This window comes from Tachypleus tridentatus, chromosome 6 (genome assembly GCF_004210375.1).
Source record: "Tachypleus tridentatus isolate NWPU-2018 chromosome 6, ASM421037v1, whole genome shotgun sequence".
Classification (NCBI taxonomy): domain Eukaryota; kingdom Metazoa; phylum Arthropoda; class Merostomata; order Xiphosura; family Limulidae; genus Tachypleus; species Tachypleus tridentatus.
In genome coordinates, this window is record NC_134830.1 from 4089521 (window position 1) to 4112237 (window position 22717).

Genomic DNA, 22717 nt, shown 5'->3' on the forward strand with positions numbered 1-22717 from the left:
CACAACTTCTATGTGTGTGTCTGTATATCTATCAGTCACAACTTCTATGTGTGTCTGTATATCTATCAGTCACAACTTCTATGTGTGTCTGTATATCTATCAGTCACAACTTCTATATGTGTGTCTGTATATCTATCAGTGACAACTTCTATGTGTGTCTGTATAGCTATCAGTGACAACTTCTGTGTGTGTCTGTATATCTATCAGTCACAACTTCTATATGTGTCTGTATATCTATCAGTCACAACTTCTATGTGTGTCTGTATATCTATCAGTCACAACTTCTATATGTGTGTCTGTATATCTATCAGTCACAACTTCTATATGTGTGTCTATATATCTATCAGTCACAACTTCTATATGTGTCTGTATATCTATCAGTCACAACTTCTATATGTGTCTGTATATCTATCAGTCACAACTTCTATATGTGTCTGTATATCTATCAGTCACAACTTCTATGTGTCTGTATATCTATCAGTCACAACTTCTATATGTGTGTCTGTATATCTATCAGTGACAACTTCTATGTGTGTCTGTATAGCTATCAGTGACAACTTCTGTGTGTGTCTGTATATCTATCAGTCACAACTTCTATGTGTGTCTGTATATCTATCAGTCACAACTTCTATGTGTGTCTGTATATCTATCAGTCACAACTTCTATATGTGTGTCTGTATATCTATCAGTGACAACTTCTATGTGTGTCTGTATAGCTATCAGTGACAACTTCTGTGTGTGTCTGTATATCTATCAGTCACAACTTCTATATGTGTCTGTATATCTATCAGTCACAACTTCTATGTGTGTCTGTATATCTATCAGTCACAACTTCTATATGTGTGTCTGTATATCTATCAGTGACAACTTCTATGTGTGTCTGTATAGCTATCAGTGACAACTTCTGTGTGTGTCTGTATATCTATCAGTCACAACTTCTATATGTGTGTCTGTATATCTATCAGTCACAACTTCTATATGTATGTCTGTATATCTATCAGTGACAACTTCTATGTGTGTCTGTATATCTATCAGTGACAATTTCTATGTGTATCTGTATATCTATCAGTCACAACTTCCATATGTGTGTCTGTATATCTATCAGTCACAACTTCTATGTGTGTCTGTATATCTATCAGTCACAACTTCTATGTGTGTCTGTATATCTATCAGTCAATACTTCTATATGTGTCTGTATATATATCAGTCAAAACTTCTATATGTGTGTCTGTATGTCTATCAGTCACAACTTCTATGTGTGTCTGTATATCTATCAGTGACAACTTCCATATGTGTGTCTGTATATCTATCAGTCACAACTTCTATATGTGTGTCTATATATCTATCAGTGACAACTTCTATGTGTGTCTGTATATCTATCAGTGACAACTTCTGTGTGTCTGTATATCTATCAGTCACAACTTCTATGTGTGTCTGTATATCTATCAGTCACAACTTCTATGTGTGTCTGTATATCTATCAGTGACAACTTCTATGTGTGTCTGTATATCTATCAGTGACAACTTCTATGTGTGTCTGTATATCTATCAGTCACAACTTCTATGTGTGTCTGTATATCTATCAGTCACAACTTCTATGTGTGTCTGTATATCTATCAGTCACAACTTCTATGTGTGTCTGTATATCTATCAGTCACAACTTCTATATGTGTGTCTGTATATCTATCAGTGACAACTTCTATGTGTGTCTGTATAGCTATCAGTGACAACTTCTGTGTGTGTCTGTATATCTATCAGTCACAACTTCTATATGTGTCTGTATATCTATCAGTCACAACTTCTATGTGTGTCTGTATATCTATCAGTCACAACTTCTATATGTGTGTCTGTATATCTATCAGTCACAACTTCTATATGTGTGTCTATATATCTATCAGTCACAACTTCTATATGTGTCTGTATATCTATCAGTCACAACTTCTATATGTGTCTGTATATCTATCAGTCACAACTTCTATGTGTCTGTATATCTATCAGTCACAACTTCTATATGTGTGTCTGTATATCTATCAGTGGCAACTTCTATGTGTGTCTGTATAGCTATCAGTGACAACTTCTGTGTGTGTCTGTATATCTATCAGTCACAACTTCTATATGTGTGTCTGTATATCTATCAGTCACAACTTCTATATGTATGTCTGTATATCTATCAGTGACAACTTCTATGTGTGTCTGTATATCTATCAGTGACAATTTCTATGTGTATCTGTATATCTATCAGTCACAACTTCCATATGTGTGTCTGTATATCTATCAGTCACAACTTCTATGTGTGTCTGTATATCTATCAGTCACAACTTCTATGTGTGTCTGTATATCTATCAGTCAATACTTCTATATGTGTCTGTATATATATCAGTCAAAACTTCTATATGTGTGTCTGTATGTCTATCAGTCACAACTTCTATGTGTATCTGTATATCTATCAGTCACAACTTCCATATGTGTGTCTGTATATCTATCAGTCACAACTTCTATATGTGTGTCTATATATCTATCAGTGACAACTTCTATGTGTGTCTGTATATCTATCAGTGACAACTTCTGTGTGTCTGTATATCTATCAGTCACAACTTTTATATGTGTGTCTGTGTATCTATCAGTCACAACTTCTATGTGTGTCTGTATATCTATCAGTCACAACTTCTATATGTGTCTGTATATCTATCAGTCACAACTTCTATGTGTGTCTGTATATCTATCAGTCACAACTTCTATGTGTGTCTGTATATCTATCAGTCACAACTTCTATGTGTGTCTATATATCTATCAGTCACAACTTATATATGTGTGTCTGTATATCTGTCAGTCACAACTTCTATATTTGTCTGTATATCTATCAGTCACTACGTCTGTATGTATCTGTTTATCTATCAGTCACCACGTCTGTATGTATCTGTATATCTATCAGTCACCACGTCTGTATGTACCTGTATATTTATTAGTCACCACGTCTGTATGTATCTGTATATCTATCAGTTGCCAAGTCTGTATGTATCAGTATATCTATCAGTCACCATGTCTGTATGTATCTGTATATCTATCAGTCACCATGTTGGTATGTATCTGTATATCTATCAGTTGCCAAGTCTGTATGTATCTGTATATCTATCAGTCACCATGTTTGTATGTATCTGTACATCTATCAATTAGTCTAGATGTTGATATTCGTTTGATTATCTTCTGATTTGTCTATCAATGTAGATGTTTATTTTTTTCTGAATATCCATTTATGTATCTATCTATTTATATGTGTCTGAATATCCATTTATGTATCTATCTATTTATATGTGTCTGAATATCCATTTATGTATCTATCTATTTATATGTGTCTGAATATCCATTTATGTATCTATCTATTTATATGTCTCAATATCCATTTATGTATCTATGTATTTATATGTGTCTGAATATCTGTTTATGTATCTATCTATTTATATGTGTCTGAATATCTGTTTATGTGTCTATCTATTTATATGTGTCTGAATATCCATTTATGTATCTATCTATTTATATGTGTCTGAATATCTGTCTACCGCTATATAAAATTTATAAAAGTGAACCTTTAAAAGTGTTTGTGTTATACGGTATCGTGTCTCTCTATAAGATTATTTATTACTATTTTTATTGTTGTTTGTTAGGTTCTCAAATATTTTCCGCATTTCTATTTTAGGCTTAGAAACTTTTAGCCAATTGGTCTATCAAGACACCAATCATGCTGTAAGTTATCTATTTCTATTCAATATTAGCTTATTTATAAAACATATGATTAGTTGACAAAAATCAAGCCTATTGTTTTCATAGCTGTAGTGTAATTATATTATATTATATTATATTATATTATATTATATTATATTCAGTATAACAGAGCAACCCACTTCGAGTAATGTGAAACATCAGAAGAGACTCACTCAAGAGTCGATTTGAAAGCTCTATAGTACAACACCTATAATGTTTAATATGTTTCTACACTTCATATCTTGGTGTTTGAAAGTACGAACAATTTATTATAGATATATGTTTCAAGACTGTGAGGGTGTAATAATGATTCTAATGGTAATTTCAATTCCTTTTTCCTCAGTATTTGATCAACGCTACCACTATATCTGACTCTCCTAGGTACGGATATAGAGGGATTCTACTGGACTCAGCTCGCCATTTTCAACCTCTGAAAGTGTTAAAACAGAACCTGGTAAGGCTCTTCGTTATCTAATGTCTCCACAGAGAGACTCGCTGTTTCTCCCTGGTTTCAAAACACTTTTCGATCAACCATTATTTCTTCATCTCTCGACAAATTGACTTGATATTTGGTCTCACTATACATTGGTTCAATATGACTAGTTCTTGTTTTATATTTAGACCTTATTTTGATGATTTTATATGGTCATTGGCAAAATAACTCATAAACATATATTTTTGGCTCCTTTATGGTCATATTTACACCAATCAAAATAAAAATTGATATATTAGAATAAATATTCAAGCACTCAACACTCTCACGTGACAATAAAATTGGTGTTTCGAGTCCTTTAACGGGTCAGAGCAACAACGACATAATTTTGGAGGTTTAACTCAGTTACTTCGCCGTATTTGGGGTAACTTATATGAGATTCGGTATAAAGATATTTTTCAATAGTTACCACATATATTCAAACAATTTGTGGTTTACTCCCATTTTTGGTCATATTAGGTTGGTCTGAAACGTTAAATAAAATCATAATATCAAATGTGTTTCGTAACTACTTACCCTCCTTTCGACTACTTTACAAGTGATTTAGTAAGAAGATACTTTTCTACAGGCAAAAGACACTTCCGAGAAATAAAAGTTAAACTTGCACATTTTTAGTAAATAAACAGGACTAAGATACCACAAAAACACAATTCAATCTTATTTGGATCACTTTATGTTTGGGTTTGAATACTTGTATCACTTCATGTTTGTGTTTCGATGTTTAGATCACTTGATGTTTATGTTTGAATATTTAGGACACTTCATGTTTGTGTTTCAATGTTTAGATCACTTCATGTTTGTGTTTGAATATATACATCACTTCATGTTTGTGTTTGAATGTTTAGACCACTTCGTTTTTGTGTTTGAATATTTAGATTAATTCATGTTTGTGCTTAAATATTTAGATCACTTCATGTTTTTATTTGAATATTTATGTTACTTCATGCTTGTGTTACGATGTTTAGATCACTTCATGTTTGTGTTTGAATATTTACATCACTTCATGTTTGTGTTTGAATATTTAGATCACTCCATGTTTGTTTTCGGTTGTTTAGATCACTTCATATTTGTGTTTGAATATTTATACCACTTCATGTTTGTGTTTAAATATTTAGATTATTTAATGTTTGTGTTTGAATATTTAGACCACTTCATGTTTGTGTTTGAATATTTACATCACTTCATGTTTGTGTTTGAATATTTACATCACTTCATGTTTGTGTTTGAATATTTAGATAACTTCATGTTTGTGTTTAAATATTTAGATCACTCCATGTTTGTTTTCGGTTGTTTAGATCACTTCATATTTGTGTTTGAATATTTAGACCACTTCATGTTTGTGTTTGAATAATTAGATCACTTCACGTTTGTGTTTAGATGTTTATATTTTATAAACTCCTTTGATTATGAATAATAATAATAGTTACCAGTAGAAACTATTCAAAACCAAACAGTTTCAGTTCAACTAAGAACCGTTAGAGTCCGTTTGATCAGGGTTGTGAGTTCGTAACATTTAGTATAGGGATTGCAAGGAATTGCACAAAACCCGAAAAGAACTTTCAGGAAGAATAACCTTAAGCAGTAAAAAGCCTTAACTATTGAATACTAAGGCTGTACACACGTAAAATGCACAAAAAAACACCGATGTTAGACTTAAAAGAAAAATAATCCGCTCAAAACAGCTCGTTTGAAAGTTTTTGTATCATTACTTTTCCACCCTAGAACACAACGGTTTGTTACATAATATTAGATAATGTACTGTGAAGGTCGTTATAATATTTAAAAGTTGATTTGTTTCTTCTCTGTTTTACATAAGTTAAAAACACGTGATAATTCTGGTGTAAACAATGTTATCATTACCCCTTGAAATTAGTTTTTTTACAAACATCTTGTGTTTTTAAAAACTTAAGAACAGAGTTAAGTGGTTTTCTTATAGTAAAGCCACATCGGGCTATCTGCTCAGCTCACCGAGAGGAATCGAACCCCTGATTTTAGCGTTGTAAATCCGGAGACATACCGCTGTACTAGTGGGGAGCGAACAGAGTTGAACAGACAATAACTGATTAACATCAAATTAGTGTAACGTATATTTATTCAACGCTTTTTTAACCCTACACAATCAGTGGTTTTAGGGACTCAGCCCCTATATTATGTATGAAGTGAAGGAGTAAAACAAAATCAGTAAATGTAACATTAAGTTTTATTACACGCATTCGTATAATAATTACTTTAAAATATGCAAAAGTTTACTTAAAGCAATATTTTAGACGTATTTGGTTTGTTTGAAATGGTTGCTTTTCTATGGTAATATTTTATATACGCTTACTGGAGATTGTGTCTTAGTCTAGGCATATATTTGCCTATTTATATGCATTGTATGAAAAGGATTTAGTTACACAGAAACTATAAACTCTCACTGTAATCTCAATCAAATCTCCATGGCAACCTCTAGCTTTATCTTAACATCCAAGTATCGAACTAATGCGATCAAGTAGTCAATAGCTATAGCAAATCATCATGAACCATATCAGCCAGTTACTAGATATGTTTATATTCATTAGAATTTATGAAGTTAGCTACCATATCAAGTATTCCTTATATATGTAAAAACCACTAGTATGAATAGAGAAACCTCTAAATGGAGAAGCGAACAACGTTTCGACCTTCTTCGGTCATCGTCAGGTTCACAAAGACAGAAAGAGGTAACTGATTGATAGCTGACCACATGTTTGAAGGGGGTTGTGTAATTGACTATAGGAATGTAAAGGGCGTGCTTAGATGTTGGATTATATTTACTAATATAGGTATAAAGGTGTTCCTTTGTATTGGTTTATTTTGGGCTTGAGTTGTTGTATAAGTAAGGCTTCTTTAATTTTGCGTTTATGTTTGTTTCTTTATTTAGTATTTGGGTGTTTTCTATGGTTATGTTGTGTTTATTTGACTTGCAGTGTTCGAAAACGTGTGAAGGTGACTTTTTATGTTCTTTGAATCTGGTTTCCATTTTTCTACTTGTTTCTCCAATTTAGAAGTCGTGGCAGTTATCACATTGTATTTTATAAATAATGTTGGTGTGGTGATTGTCAGTGTAGTTTTTACACAGTATAGACCTCAGTTTTGTGTCTGGTTTTTGAATAAATTTGGTATTAACTGGAATGTCATATTTAGTTACTAGTTTTTGCAAAATGTTGGCTATTTTTCTGCTGATGTCGGGAATATATGGTATGCAGCAGTATATGGTTTCGTGATTTTTTGATTCGTGAGATATATTTACATTTGTTGGTTGATTTTGCTTTCTGTCTAGGTTTTTGTGTATAATGTTTTCTACGGTTTGTGGAGGAAACTTATTGATGTTAATGAAGTATTGTTTTATTTCGTCTAATTCACCTTTATACCTATATTAATAAATATAATCAAACATCTAAGCACACACTCTGTTACACAACCCCCTTCAAACATGTGGTCAGCTACCGGTCACTTACCTTTCTTTCTTTATGAACCTGACGATGACCGCTCCTCTAAATAGAGTTTTCTATATCCATACCAGCCGTGTATACATATATATTTTTGTGGGTTTTCTTTTCATCACGGACAAGTAGTTTTTTGCCAACAGTTGAGCATAAAAAGCTTCAAAAGAAGAAACGAATTTGTAAAGTTAAAAATAGAGATCGATACAAACAAGACTTCAGACATTATTTACACAAATCCTTATTTCGCCCAAATGTAACAATAGGTAACCAAAGTGTGGGTTTATAGTTTGAGTAAATAATGTCTACAATATCTCACGTCTTGTTCATTTACTATTTTTACAATTTCAATTTGCATGGCCTAGCACGTTAAGGCGTGCGACTCGTAATCCGAGGGTCGCAGGTTCGCATCCCGGTCGCACCTAACATGCTCGCCCTTTCAGCCGTGGGGGCGTTAAAATGTAACGGTAAATCCCACTATTCGTTGGTAAAAGAGTAGCCCAAGAGTTGACGGTGGGTGGTGATAACTAACTGTCTTCCCTCTAGTCTTACACTGCTAAATTAGGGACGGCTAGCACAGATAGCGCTCCCGTAGCTTTGCGCGAAATTAAAAATAAAACAAAAAACAATCTATTTGCAAGTTTTTAAATTTGAAAATTTTTATTTATTTTGAATGTGTTTTGTTTCTATATAATATGAAAAACATGTCAGTTTTCAAATATTTTCTCAATTTTAGGAATTTCATGAAGTTTTATAATTATTAAATACAGTGTATTAAAACATTCTTTTGTTTTATGCTCAGGATGCCATGTCGTTTAACAAGTTCAATACTTTCCACTGGCATCTTGTGGACGACCAGTCATTCCCGTTTGAAAGTAAAATTTACCCAAATCTAACAGTAAAGGTAAGTTATTCGTTTATTGGCTACATGTTCAAACAGTGTGGTGTGTTTATAAGATCTGTGTTAATCGTATACATGATGAAACAATATGTGTCTTTATTTCTTCAAAAGGAGGCCGAAGGCCATCTGGAAGGGTCATCTAGTTTAACCATTCGTATCACATACGAACCTGTATTGTCTGTCAGTCAGTCAGTAGATGCTAAAATGAAGTCACACAAGGAACGTTTAAAGCTGAAACTTGTGCTGTCGTGACGTCAGTAAAATGTGTGCATGCTATGAATCACAAGAATAATTGTGCACTCTGTAGTCTACAAGCCCAGCACGACATGCGAACTTCAAAAACAAGAAATAAAAATGTTGCTTTTAATTCTGTTTTTAATTTTTCTTGAAATACAACAACGTTGGGAACAATACGGAAGTACATCTGGTATCACCTCTGTTCATTGTTTACACGCTGGAGCAGTATGGGGTGTTTATAAAATCGCTGTTCACTTTATCCTCCATTAAAATGGATAGATTTATCATACAAATTTTCTAAGTTCGATGGATTCTTAAAAAGAAAACTGTGCTTGAGTGAAACGTGCTTGGGCTGGATATCTGAGGATTTCAAGTTCGAGTCCGGTTGCCATAAAAACTCGCTCTGTTCTTTGACGTCGTGGATGTCCTTAGAGAAATAACGTTCCCTAACCCGTATTCAATCAGACAGAAGTAGTTCAAGAGGTGGCTGTGAGTGTTTTATCAACACCACATGGCCAGGTGGATTAAGGCGTTTGACTCGTAATCTGAGGGTCGCGGGTTCGCATCCCAGTCGCGCTAAACATGCTCGCCCTTTCAGCCGTGGGGTCGTTATAAATGACGGTCAGTCGCACTATTCATTGGTGAAAGAGTAGCCCAAGAGTTGACGGTGGGTAGTGATGACTAGCTGCCTTCCTTCTAGTCTTACACTGCTAATTAAGGACTGCTAGCGCAGTCCCCCTGGTGTAGCTTTGAGTGAAATTCAAAAACAAACCATTTCAAACATCTAAACGGTTATGGTTACACTTATGAAGCAGTTAAAACACTAAATTATGTTTATATATCAAATGAATACGTTACAAATATTAGCTACAACAACTTCAGTTGATAATACTAGCTAACAACTGAAGTTCCTAATAAAGACTAAATTTTGGCTGTTGAAAATCAATCTAGCATTAACTTATATCACCAATGTTTCCTTTCACTAAACCATATACTTATGTCGTTGTTAATAAGCATAGCTTACATAAATATCTCTCTTTGAAATATTTGTTCTTTTGTAAAATAAAAACTTTATATCGGTTTTGATTTTCTGTGTTTGGGGTTTCGTGGTTGTACTTACCTAACAACCAATTATTTTAGTTGTTTTATTTAATAACCAATCATTTTATTTGTGTTATCTAATAACCAATCACTTTATTTGTGTTATCTAATAATCAATCATTTTATTTGTGTTATCTAATAACCAATCATTTTAGTTGTTTTATGTAATAACCAATCATTTTATTTATTTTATCTAATAACCAATCATTTTATTTGTTCAGTCTAAGAACCAATCATTTTATTTGTTTTGTCTAATAACCAATCAATATGTTCGTTTTGTCTGATAACCAATCACTATATCAGTTTTATGTAATAGCCAGCCAGTGTATGAATTCTGTATAATAGCTAAAATTACAAATATTTTATCTAACAGTAAAGATAACCAATTATAATTATATGTTTTCTCTTACCTAGGGTGCTTATTCTCCCCGCCATGTTTACACCCAAAATGATGTTAAAGATATCATAGAATATGCAAGACTGAGAGGAATCCGGGTTATTCCAGAATTTGATACTCCAGGTCACACCCAGGGTTTCGCCAAAGCTTATCCTGGTCAGTTTATCTATCACTGTTTTCACTTTTTGTATAGAACTTAGTCTGACCGTTGGTAACTAGAACCTTCCATGATTTGCTAAGTGACCATTTTTACGTTTACGGAATCAATCAATGATGGCTGAGTTAAATAAAAACAACGTTTGTGTGAAAATAATTTAACCAGATAAACAGTTCCACGAATACATGGTACCCCAAATATCTATGTGTATCGAGCTTTAATGCTTGACCACAGTAATAGTATCATGAATACATTGTACCCCAATATCTATATGTATCGAGCTTTAATGCTTGATTACAGGAATAGTACCACGAATACATTGACCCCAATATCTATGTGTATCGAGCTTTATACCTGACCACAGGAATAGTACCACGAATACATTGTACCCCCAATATCAATGAGTATCGAGCTTTAATGCTTGACCACAGGAATAGTACCATGAATACATTGTACCCCAAAATCTATATGTATCGAGCTATAACGCTTGACCACAGGAATAGTACCACGAATACATTGACCCCAATATCTATGTGTATCGAGCTTTAATGCTTGACTACAGGAATAGTACCACGAATACATTGAACCCAATATCTGTGTGTATCGAGCTTTAATGCTTGACCACAGGAATAGTACCACGAATACATTGTACCCCCAATATCTATGTGTATCGAGCTTTAATGCTTGACCACAGGAATAGTACCACGAATACATTGTACCCTCAATATCTATGTGTATCGATCTTTAATGCTTGACCACAGGAATAGTACCCCGAATACATTGTACCCCCAATATCTATGTGTATCGAGCTTTAATGCTTGACCACAGGAATAGTACCACGAATACATTGTACCCCAATATCTATGTGTATCGAGCTTTAATGCTTGACCACAGGAATAGTACCACGAATACATTGTACCCCCAATATCTATGTGTATCGAGCTTTAATGCTTGACCACAGGAATAGTACCATGAATACATTGTACCCCAAAATCTATAAGTATCGAGCTTTAATGCTTGACCACAGGAATAGTACCACGAATACATTGATTTCAACATCTATGTGTATCGATCTTTAATGCTTGACCACAGGAATAGTACCACGAATACATTGTACCCCAATATCTATGTGTATCGAGCTTTAATGCTTGACCACAGGAATAGTACTATGAATACATTGTACCCCCCAATATCTATGTGTATCGAGCTTTAATGCTTGACCACAAAAATAGTACCACGAATACATTGTACCCCAATATCTATGTGTATCGAACTTTAACGCTTGACCACAGGAATAGTACCATGAATACATTGTACCCCAATATCTATGTGTATCGAGCTTTAATGCTTGACCACAGGAATAGTACCACAAATACATTGTACCCTCAATATCTATGTGTATCGAGCTTTAATGCTTGACCACAGGAATAGTACCACGAATACATTGCACCCCCAATATCTATGTGTATCGAGCTTTAATGCTTGACCACAGGAATAGTACCACGAATACATTGTACCCCAACATTTATGTGTATTGAGCTTTAATGCTTGACTACAAGAATAGTACCATGAATACATTGTACCCCAATATCTATGTGTATCGAACTTTAATGCTTGACCACAGGAATAGTACTATGAATACATTGCACCCCCAATATCTATGTGTATCGAGCTTTAATGCTTGACCACAGGAATAGTACCACGAATACATTGTACCCTCAATATCTGTGTGTATTGTGTTTTAATGCTTGACCACAGGAATAGTACCACGAATACATTGTACCCTCAATATCTATGTGTATCGAGCTTTAATGCTTGACCACAAGAATAGTACCACGAATACATTGTACCCCAATATCTATGTGTATCGAGCTTTAATGCTTGACCACAGGAATAGTACCACGAATGCATTGTACCCCAATATCTATGTGTATTGAGCTTTAATGCTTGACCACAGGAATAGTACCACGAATACATTGTACCCCAACATTTATGTGTATTGAGCTTTAATGTTTGACTACAAAAATAGTACCATGAATACATTGTACCCCAATATCTACGTGTATCGAACTTTAACGCTTGACCACAGGAGTAGTACTATGAATACATTGCACCCCCAATATCTATGTGTATCGAGCTTTAATGCTTGACCACAGGAATAGTACCACGAATACATTGTACCCTCAATATCTATGTGTATTGTGTTTTAATGCTTGACCACTGGAATAGTACCACGAATACATTGTACCCTCAATATCTTTGTGTATCGAGCTTTAATGCTTGACCACAGGAATAGTACCACGAATACATTGTACCCCAACATTTATGTGTATTGAGCTTTAATGCTTGACTACAAAAATAGAACCATGAATACATTGTACCCCAATATCTACGTGTATCGAGCTTTAACGCTTGACCACAGGAGTAGTACCATGAATACATTGTACCCCCAATATCTATGTGTATCGAGCTTTAATGCTTGACCACAGGAATAGTACCACAAATACATTGTACCCCAATATCTATGCGTATCGAGCTTTAATGCTTGACCACAGGAATAGTACCACGAATACATTGTACCCTCAATATCTATGTGTATCGAGCTTTAATGCTTGACCACAGGAATAGTACCACGAATGCATTGTACCCCAATATCTATGTGTATCGAGCTTTAATGCTTGACCACAGGAATAGTACCACGAATACATTGTACCCCAACATTTATGTGTATTGAGCTTTAATGCTTGACTACAAAAATAGTACCATGAATACATTGTACCCCAATATCTACGTGTATCGAGCTTTAACGCTTGACCACAGGAGTAGTACTATGAATACATTGTACCCCCAATATCTATGTGTATCGAGCTTTAATGCTTGACCACAGGAATAGTACCACGAATACATTGTACCCTCAATATCTATGTGTATTGTGTTTTAATGCTTGACCACTGGAATAGTACCACGAATACACCGTATTCACAACACCTGTGTATCGTGTTGAATGACTGACCAGGGGAATAATTTCACAAATATATTGTATTCGTATTATATGTTTATGTCGTATTTTGCTCATTCTGAAGCCGTAGTTCAAACTATCGGTTGAAAAAAAATATTCTGACAAGAGATGATATTTTATAGGTGCTTCTGGAGAACGCTTCTCATGGTAAATGTTGAATACATAATTGAAGAGTCAACATTTCTGGTCTGTTTACAGCATCATGACTTGGTGTTACGTAATTACAATACATTAAAAATTAAATTACAATCACACATTGTTTCTGATGTAATAGATATACTTCTCTGGTTTATGTTTTCGGGGCCAAGGTTCAAGTCACTTCACTCCACAGGGTAAGCGCTTTTCTCACTTTACAGAGAGTCTTATCAGCAACAAAACCCGGTATGGCCGGGTGATTAAGGCGTTCGACTCTGTAATCTTAGGGTCGCGGGTTCGAATCCTCGTAACGCCAAACATGCTCGCCCTTTTAGCCGTGGAGCCAGTTATAATGTTACGGTCAATCCCACTATTTGTCGGTAAAAGAGTAGCCCAAGCTTTGGCGGTGGGTGGTGATTAGTAGGTGCCTTTCCTCTTGACTTACACTGCTAAACTAGAGACGGCTAGGACTGACAGCTATAGTGTAGCTTTGCGCGAAATTAAAGAAGAGACAAAACAAACGTATAAACTAGGAGAATACCTCCTGATTGTTATAGTGGGTTATGATATAAATGTTTGTGACTAAAGCTGTTGTCTTCGTCGGTTTACGTGCTATAAGCTATCTTATTAAGTGTTACAGTAATCGAACTGTACACGTCAACCCAAGCTACATAAATGTTAAGTAACCTGAATTCCGAGATCGTTCACTAAGTATCCTAGGGAATTTTTTTATCAGTAGATGTTTAGGTTACATTAAAATGTCTGAGGTTCTATTGCAAATAACTGTTCATCAAAAACAGGTTAATTCTTCAAATCAGATCTGGTAACTTTATCAGTTTTCACGTATTATGTCTCAATTGCTTTAAACTACCTGAGTTTCTATCGCCAAGAACTACTTATCAAAGTTGGTTAATACTTTAGACCAGAAATGACAAGTAATCCATATCTTACACTGGGAACTTGTCATCTGATGTAAGTTAAACTATTTAAAATAGAACTGAGTAACTTATAAGCTGACAAAGCTAATCATAAAACAAACCAATTTGAAACACTGACTCGTCAATTTCTTTAACGTCATGATCCTAGTAAAATCACCACAAGTTCCTGCCACCTGAAGAGATTTAGGTTAGTTTTAAATCCAGATACTAAGTGAGCAGTGTAAAATAGTCATAATAAAATCTAAGAATAATATTCACAATTATTTTAAACATTACGACCAATATTATTTAAAATATATATATAGTACATCTTTACTTAAAACCTAGTTTATTGTTCACATGTCCTGTACTGATTCCTTAGACAACAAACATCTTGGGTGAAAGAAATAGGACTGGACTGTAATATTGATTTTTACTTATCATAACTTCTACTTGAAAGTTTCAAGAATTTTAAATAATAATCATATTTTGAAAACCTAAAACGTCCATAAAAATACCTCACTCCAATAATATGAGCTCTCATGAAACATCTTGATATTCTGAGAAAGATTACTAAAAACAATGAAATCCAGAAGTTTACAAAAAAAACCATCAACTATAGATACTTTGTGTTATCGACATTCGCCATTTTATTTACTCTTGCTCTTCTGTTAGATCTCATTACTCCCTGTTATGGCTCTCTGTTAGATCTCATTACTCCCTGTTATGGTGATGGAAAGAATCCATACACCCCAAATTATCCAGAACATGCTGATTCAGAGATGTTGAATCCAATACAGAACTACACCTACGAATTCTTTAATGCGTTTTTCAAAGAAGTAAAGGATGTCTTCGAGGACGAATATATTCATCTCGGAATGGACGAAGTTTATCCTGGTTGTTGGTAAGACTCGCAAAATCTCCAAGTCAAATATTTCTTTATAAAGTTCTAACTTTACAATGATATTAACGAATTTTAGTAGCATGTTATAGATTCATGTTTTCTTGGTTTTCTTTTCTTTTGAATAAATGTTAGTTTATTTATATATTTAGGCCTGCGTTCTCTTCTTACGACAGACACAGAAATAGAGTTTGCTGGTCCATGCGTCAGATAAAAGTTATAATGAAAGAAAGCTGTTTATTACCTACGGCCAAGTCAGTTTAAACCTGCTTTTTAAATCATGACCGAGTCAGTTTAAACATGCTTTTTAAATCATGACCGAGTCATTGGAAGAAGACACGCTTTTCAAACCAAGTCATTTTGAATAAAAACGTCCCTTCTAAAATACGACTGTTTTTCAGTTGTTCGTCATACTTGTTGAAAACAGGTCAGTGCGTAAGTTGACATAACATAACAGAAAACTTGGTTTAGGTCAAGTGCATAAGTTGACATGACATAACAGAAGACTTGGTTTAGGTCAAGTGCATAAGTAGACATAACATAACAGAAAACTTGGTTTAGGTCAAGTGCATAAGTTGACATGACATAACAGAAGACTTGGTTTAGGTCAAGTGCATAAGTAGACATGACATAACAGAAGACTTGGTTTAGGTCAAGTGCATAAGTTGACATGACATAACAGAAGACTTGGTTTAGGTCAAGTGCATAAGTAGACATGACATAACAGAAGACTTGGTTTAGGTCAAGTGCGTAAGTTGACATAACATAACAGAAGACTTGGTTTAGCAAAAGACAAAATGGATTTGTAGATAGTGATTAGGGCGCTCCACTGATAATCTGAGGGTCACAGGTTCAAATTCCCGCCACACCAAACATGCTTGTCCTTTCAGCCGGTGGGATGTTATAATGTTACGGTCAATCCCACTATTCGTTGGTAAAAGAGTAGCCCGAGAGTTGGTTGTAACTGGTGATGACTAGCTCTCTTCCCTCTAGCCTTACACTGCTAAATTAGAGATGGCTAGTGCAGATAACCCTCGAGTAGCTTTGTGTGAAATTAAAACTAAATCAAACAAATGAAGAAGATCCTTAGATACGTTCATGAACCTGCTAAACGAATTATATCATTTCTAAAGTCGACCGTTTCTCTGTAGATCAGATATAAAAAGCTATACAAACTAACTAATGATAAACCTTATTTATTTTATAAAAGTTAACTTGAAGATTAGACGATGTGATTCCTTCTCCTTTCGTTAGGGCTTATGTTTTATTATTTCTTTAAAAAACCATCAGGGAAGACGAGTTTACGTTTATTAGATTTGTTAAAGTAGAGTCTGACAGGCTTATAAAAAGAACAGCGGATGTTCTTGATGAATTAGCTAACTTTAAAAACAACTCTAAATACTTTGTCAATTTGAAATGTAATTATGTGGGTGTATATATATATATATATATATATCTTTATGTCACCATACAACGCTTTATGTGAAACTCAACGAATTATTGATTGCCAGACAGTTTCATAATGAAAGGTAACAGACACTTGAGGAGAACTGTTCTAAACTGAGTGATGTAACTAAATAATTATATACGGGCATATTTTCTTGTGTATTGTTTAGGAAATCTAACCCTGACATTAAGGATTTCATGAAAAGAAACGGAATGACAAAGATCAGTGAAGTTGAACAATATTATGTAGACAGAACCCTCGCGAATGTCAACTCTATGGGTTACAAATACATGATCTGGCAAGACCCAATTGATAACGGTGTTAAGGTATAATATTTTTATATGCTTTCAAATAATTCCTTACCACAGTTAAGTCTATAGAAGTGGTAATATATGATCTAGTAAGTTCCAATTGATAACAATGTTAAAATATAAAGTTTTCTATAATTTGAACAAATTCTTCACCACAGTTAAGTCTATAGAAATGGTCAGTATAGTTGGTAATATGACTCAATGTTCTTAATAATTTTCAGTATAATTAACTTAAGAAGGTATACTTTATTCTATAAACATGCTTGTGTAACAGGCAGCCGAAGATACGATAGTTGAGGTTTGGAAAGACAAGTACTTGGACTCCAAGTTAGATTACTGGTACAACTACATTAAAAACATCGCTGCTAAAAACTACACCATGGTGCTCTCCGCTCCTTGGTACTTAAATTACATCAGCTATGGACAAGACTGGAAGAAGTATTATGAAGCAGACCCCAGAGGTTTTGATGGTATGAAAAAAAAAAAACACTATATATCATTAAACTTCACCGCTGACTAACACTAAATAAAATAATGTAATAATGAATGTACTAATTGATCAGATTAGTTGGCACTTAAAATATTTAACAATTAGGAATTAGTCATTTCAACGAAGTTTAACTTTCTAATGGTAAAAACTAATGTTTTTTTGAGCTGCTAAAAATATGTATCATACGTATTAACGAAAGTACGTGGTATTGTTTGTTGTTTAGCACAAAGCTACTTAATACTTTGCCTGCGCTGTGCCCATCCAGGGATTAATCCACAATTTTTTGTTATAAGCCCGCAAACCTATGGCTGAGTCACAATTGGTCAATGTAAGTTTCGAAGTAAAATGTGTTGAATTTCATTGGTGTTGTTGATTCAACGTAAAGTTACACCGTGGATTATCAGCGCATTTTGGCGTTTTACATCCATAAAGTGACCACTGACCTACTGATGGACAACACGTCTCGTTCGTTTTTGTGGTTAATTCATGTCTGTATATTTCGTTAACATAACTGAACAGTAACTACAAAACTAGCAATATTATTTTCCTAATAAACCAAATATTACTCTGTCTTAACGAACAAAATATTATTGTGTCTTAACTCACCAAATATTACTGTGTCTTAACTAATAAAATATTTTTTAACAAACCAAAGGTTTCGTCTTACTTTTCATCTTTAAAAACTGAAAAGTTGATGTTTCTCCTATTATAATCTAATTAGCAATATAGTATCATTTATAGCTAAAAATTAAATTGTTCGAACAACATAATACCAACTACAAACAATTCGAGTCAAAACTACATAATACCAACTACAAACAATCAGAGTCAAAACTACATAATACCAACTACAAACAGTTCGAGTCAAAACTACATAATACCAACTACAAACAATCAGAGTCAAAACTACATAATACCAACTACAAACAGTTCGAGTCAAAACTACATAATACCAACTACAAACAATCAGAGTCAAAACTACATAATACCAACTACAAACAATCAGAGTCAAAACTACATAATACCAACTACAAACAATCAGAGTCAAAACTACATAATACCAACTACAAACAATTCGAGTCAAAACTACATAATACCAACTACATACAGTCCGAGTCAAAACTACATAATACCAACTATAAACAAACCGAGTCAAAACTACATAATACCAAGTACAAACAATCCGAGTCAAAACTACATAATACCAACTACAAACAATCCGAGTCAAAACTACATAATACCAACTACAAACAATTCGAGTCAAACCTACATAATACCAACTATAAACAAACCGAGTCAAAACTACATAATACCAAGTACAAACAATCCGAGTCAAAACTACATAATACCAACTATAAACAATCAGAGTCAAAACTACATAATACCAACTACAAACAATCCGAGTCAAAACTACATAGTACCAACTACAAACAATCCGAGTCAAAACTACATAATACAAACTACAAACAATTCAAGTCAAAACTACATAATAACAACTACAAATAGTCCGAGTCAAAACTACATAATAACAACTACAAATAGTCCGAGTCAAAACTACATAATGCCAAATACAAACAATCCGAGTCAAAACTACATAATACCAACTACAAACAATCTAAGTCAAAACTACATAATACCAACTACAAACAATTTAAGTCAAAACTACATAATACCAACTACAAACAATACGAGTCAAAACTACATAATACCAACTACAAACAATCTAAGTCAAAACTACATAATACCATCTACAAACAATCCGAGTCAAATAATCAGTGATGTCGAGAAACCCACTTGTTGAGAAATTTATATGCAAAAACGGCTCGTTTGGGTTGAGAAAATATTTTACATAGAAGAGCGAACAACGTTTCGACCTTCTTCGTGAACCTGACGATGACCGAAGAAGGTCGAAACGTTGTTCGCTCTTCTATGTAAAATATTTTCTCAACCCAAACGAGCCGTTTTTGCATATAAATCCGAGTCAAAACATTAAAATAATAAACAAATGTACAATAAGCATATGCTGGTAATAAATTATAAAAAAATAACATTTATTATATAAAAATGGGTAGGAAAGCGTGAGCCCATCCTTAAGGGTTTTATCATGTAGCTTTGTAATGTTTTATACTCTTAACCAAAATGTTGTTTGCATTCTGTTCTGTACTGTTGTTATTGTCTTTATACGTGGAGTAGTTACTAAATAAGTGCCCGATTAATAACATAGATGGTAATGTATGATTGGACCAACATATTAAAATTCTTATTAAGTCTGTATAAGTTGTTAGTCAAAACACGAATACACACCTGTTTTGTACCATGTGACGTGCTTACTGTAGTAGTAAAATGTTCTACTGGACAGAACTTGTTCAGACAGATTCTCTCTATTTTGTGTATAGCCATACCTCGTTACCTTGCAGAAGTTATAGAGCTTTAAATTGTTTGACTGTCCAGAAACGGTATGAAACAAAAGGACATTGCCGAAACGGTAAAGTATTCCCAGTGTACTAAATCCAGAATCCTGAAACGTCATTTGACTACAGTAAACGTTCCAGGAAAATCAACTGGTCGACGCCGAAACAGTAATGCCTGAGATGACCTTGTTTTGATCAGGTTAACAAAACACGGTCATCTCAGGCTTTAGTGTTTTGTTAACCTGATCAAAACAAGGTCATCTCAGGCATTACTGTTTCGGCGTCGACCAGTTGATTTTCCTGGAACGTTTACTGTAGTCAAATGACGTTTCAGGATTCTGGATTTAGTACACTGGGAATACTTTACCGTTTCGGCAATGTCCTTTTGTTTCATACCGTTTCTGGACAGTCAAACAATTTAAAGCTCTATAACTTCTCTATAACCTTGATTTGTTAACCTGATCAAAACAAGGTCGAGAGAAGTTTTGCAACATTTGCTAACCGAAATGGTATGAACACATTAATCTCAAAATATTCAGAAGAACAGAGAACATAAGACTGGTTCAACAGGGATATTTTGTAAGAAAGACTGTTTCCAAACTGAGTTTAACCACAATTCATCACCGTCACCACCATGTTACTTGCGTCATACAATATACCATCACTGTCATTACCATGTTACTGGGTCATACAACATACCATCACCGTCATCACCATGTTACTTGGGTCATACAACATACCATCACCGTCATCACCATGTTACTTGGGTCATACAACATACCATCATCACCATGTTACTTGGGTCATACAACATACCATCACCGTCATCACCGTGTTATTTGGGTTATACAATATACCATCACTGTCATTACCATGTTACTGGGTCATACAACATACCATCACCGTCATCACCATGTTACTTGGGTCATACAACATACCATCACCGTCATCACCATGTTACTTGGGTCATACAACATACCATCACCGTCATCACCATGTTACTTGGGTTATACAACATACCATCACCGTCATCACCGTGTTACTTACGTCATACAACATACCATCACCGTCACTACCATGTTACTTGAGTCATACAACATACCATCACCGTCATCACCGTGTTACTTGGGTCATACAACATACCATCACCATCATCACCGTGTTACTTGGGTCATACAACATACCATCACCATCATCACCGTGTTACTTGGGTCATACAACATACCATCACCGTCATCACCGTGTTACTTGGGTCATACAACATACCATCACCATCATCACCGTGTTACTTGGGTCATACAACATACCATCACCATCATCACCGTGTTACTTGGGTCATACAACATACCATCACCATCATCACCGTGTTACTTGGGTCATACAACATACCATCATCGTCACTACCATGTTACTTGGGTCATACAACATACCATCACCGTCACTATCATGTTACTTGGGTCATACAACATACCATCACCACCATGTTACTTGGGTCATACAACATACCATCACCACCATGTTACTTGGGTCATACAACATACCATCATCGTCACTACCATGTTACTTGGGTCTTACAACATAATATCATCGTCACTACCATGTTACTTGGGTCATACAACATACCATCACCGTCATCACCGTGTTACTTGGGTCATACAACATACCATCACCATCACTACCATGTTACTTGGGTCATACAACATACCATCACCGTCATCACCGTGTTAATTGGGTCATACAACATACCATCACCGTCATCACCATGTTACTTGGGACATACAACATACCATCATCACCATGTTACTTGGGTCATACAACATACCCTTACCGTCACCACCATGTTACTTGGGTCATACAACATACCATCACCGTCATCACCGTGTTAATTGGGTCATACAACATACCATCACCGTCATCACCGTGTTACTTGGGTTATACAACATACCATCATCGTCACTACCATGTTACTTGGGTCATACAACATACCATCACCGTCACTACCATGTTACTTGGGTCATACAACATACCATCACCATCATCACCGTGTTACTTGGGTCATACAACATACCATCATCGTCACTACCATGTTACTTGGGTCATACAACATACCATCACCGTCATCACCGTGTTACTTGGGTCATACAACATACCATCACCATCACTACCATGTTACTTGGGTTATACAACATACCATCACCGTCACTACCATGTTACTTGGGACATACAACATACCATCATCACCATGTTACTTGGGTCATACAACATACCATCACCATCATCACCGTGTTACTTGGGTCATACAACATACCATCATCGTCACTACCATGTTACTTGGGTCATACAACATACCATCACCGTCACTATCATGTTACTTGGGTCATACAACATACCATCACCACCATGTTACTTGGGTCATACAACATACCATCATCGTCACTACCATGTTACTTGGGTCTTACAACATAATATCATCGTCACTACCATGTTACTTGGGTCATACAACATACCATCACCGTCATCACCGTGTTACTTGGGTCATACAACATACCATCACCATCACTACCATGTTACTTGGGTT

General features: G+C 34.8%; 2 protein-coding genes across 4 annotated transcripts in view; one reads left to right on the forward strand and one right to left on the reverse strand.

Annotated features, from left to right (window-relative positions):
• LOC143254436 (beta-hexosaminidase subunit beta-like) overlaps positions 1-18315 on the forward strand; it is a 102061-nt gene extending 83746 nt beyond the window's left edge. The window contains exons 4-10 of the mRNA XM_076509625.1: positions 3694-3740; positions 4102-4212; positions 8518-8619; positions 10369-10507; positions 15288-15483; positions 17097-17253; positions 17513-18315. Coding sequence (XP_076365740.1) covers positions 3694-3740; positions 4102-4212; positions 8518-8619; positions 10369-10507; positions 15288-15483; positions 17097-17253; positions 17513-17758 — 998 coding nt within the window. The 3' untranslated portion in view covers positions 17759-18315. The remainder of the gene's footprint in view (positions 1-3693; positions 3741-4101; positions 4213-8517; positions 8620-10368; positions 10508-15287; positions 15484-17096; positions 17254-17512) is intronic.
• Positions 1-22717, reverse strand: part of LOC143251855 (beta-hexosaminidase subunit beta-like) — a 231626-nt gene that overhangs the window by 122837 nt on the left and 86072 nt on the right. The gene's annotated exons all lie outside the window — the stretch shown is intronic.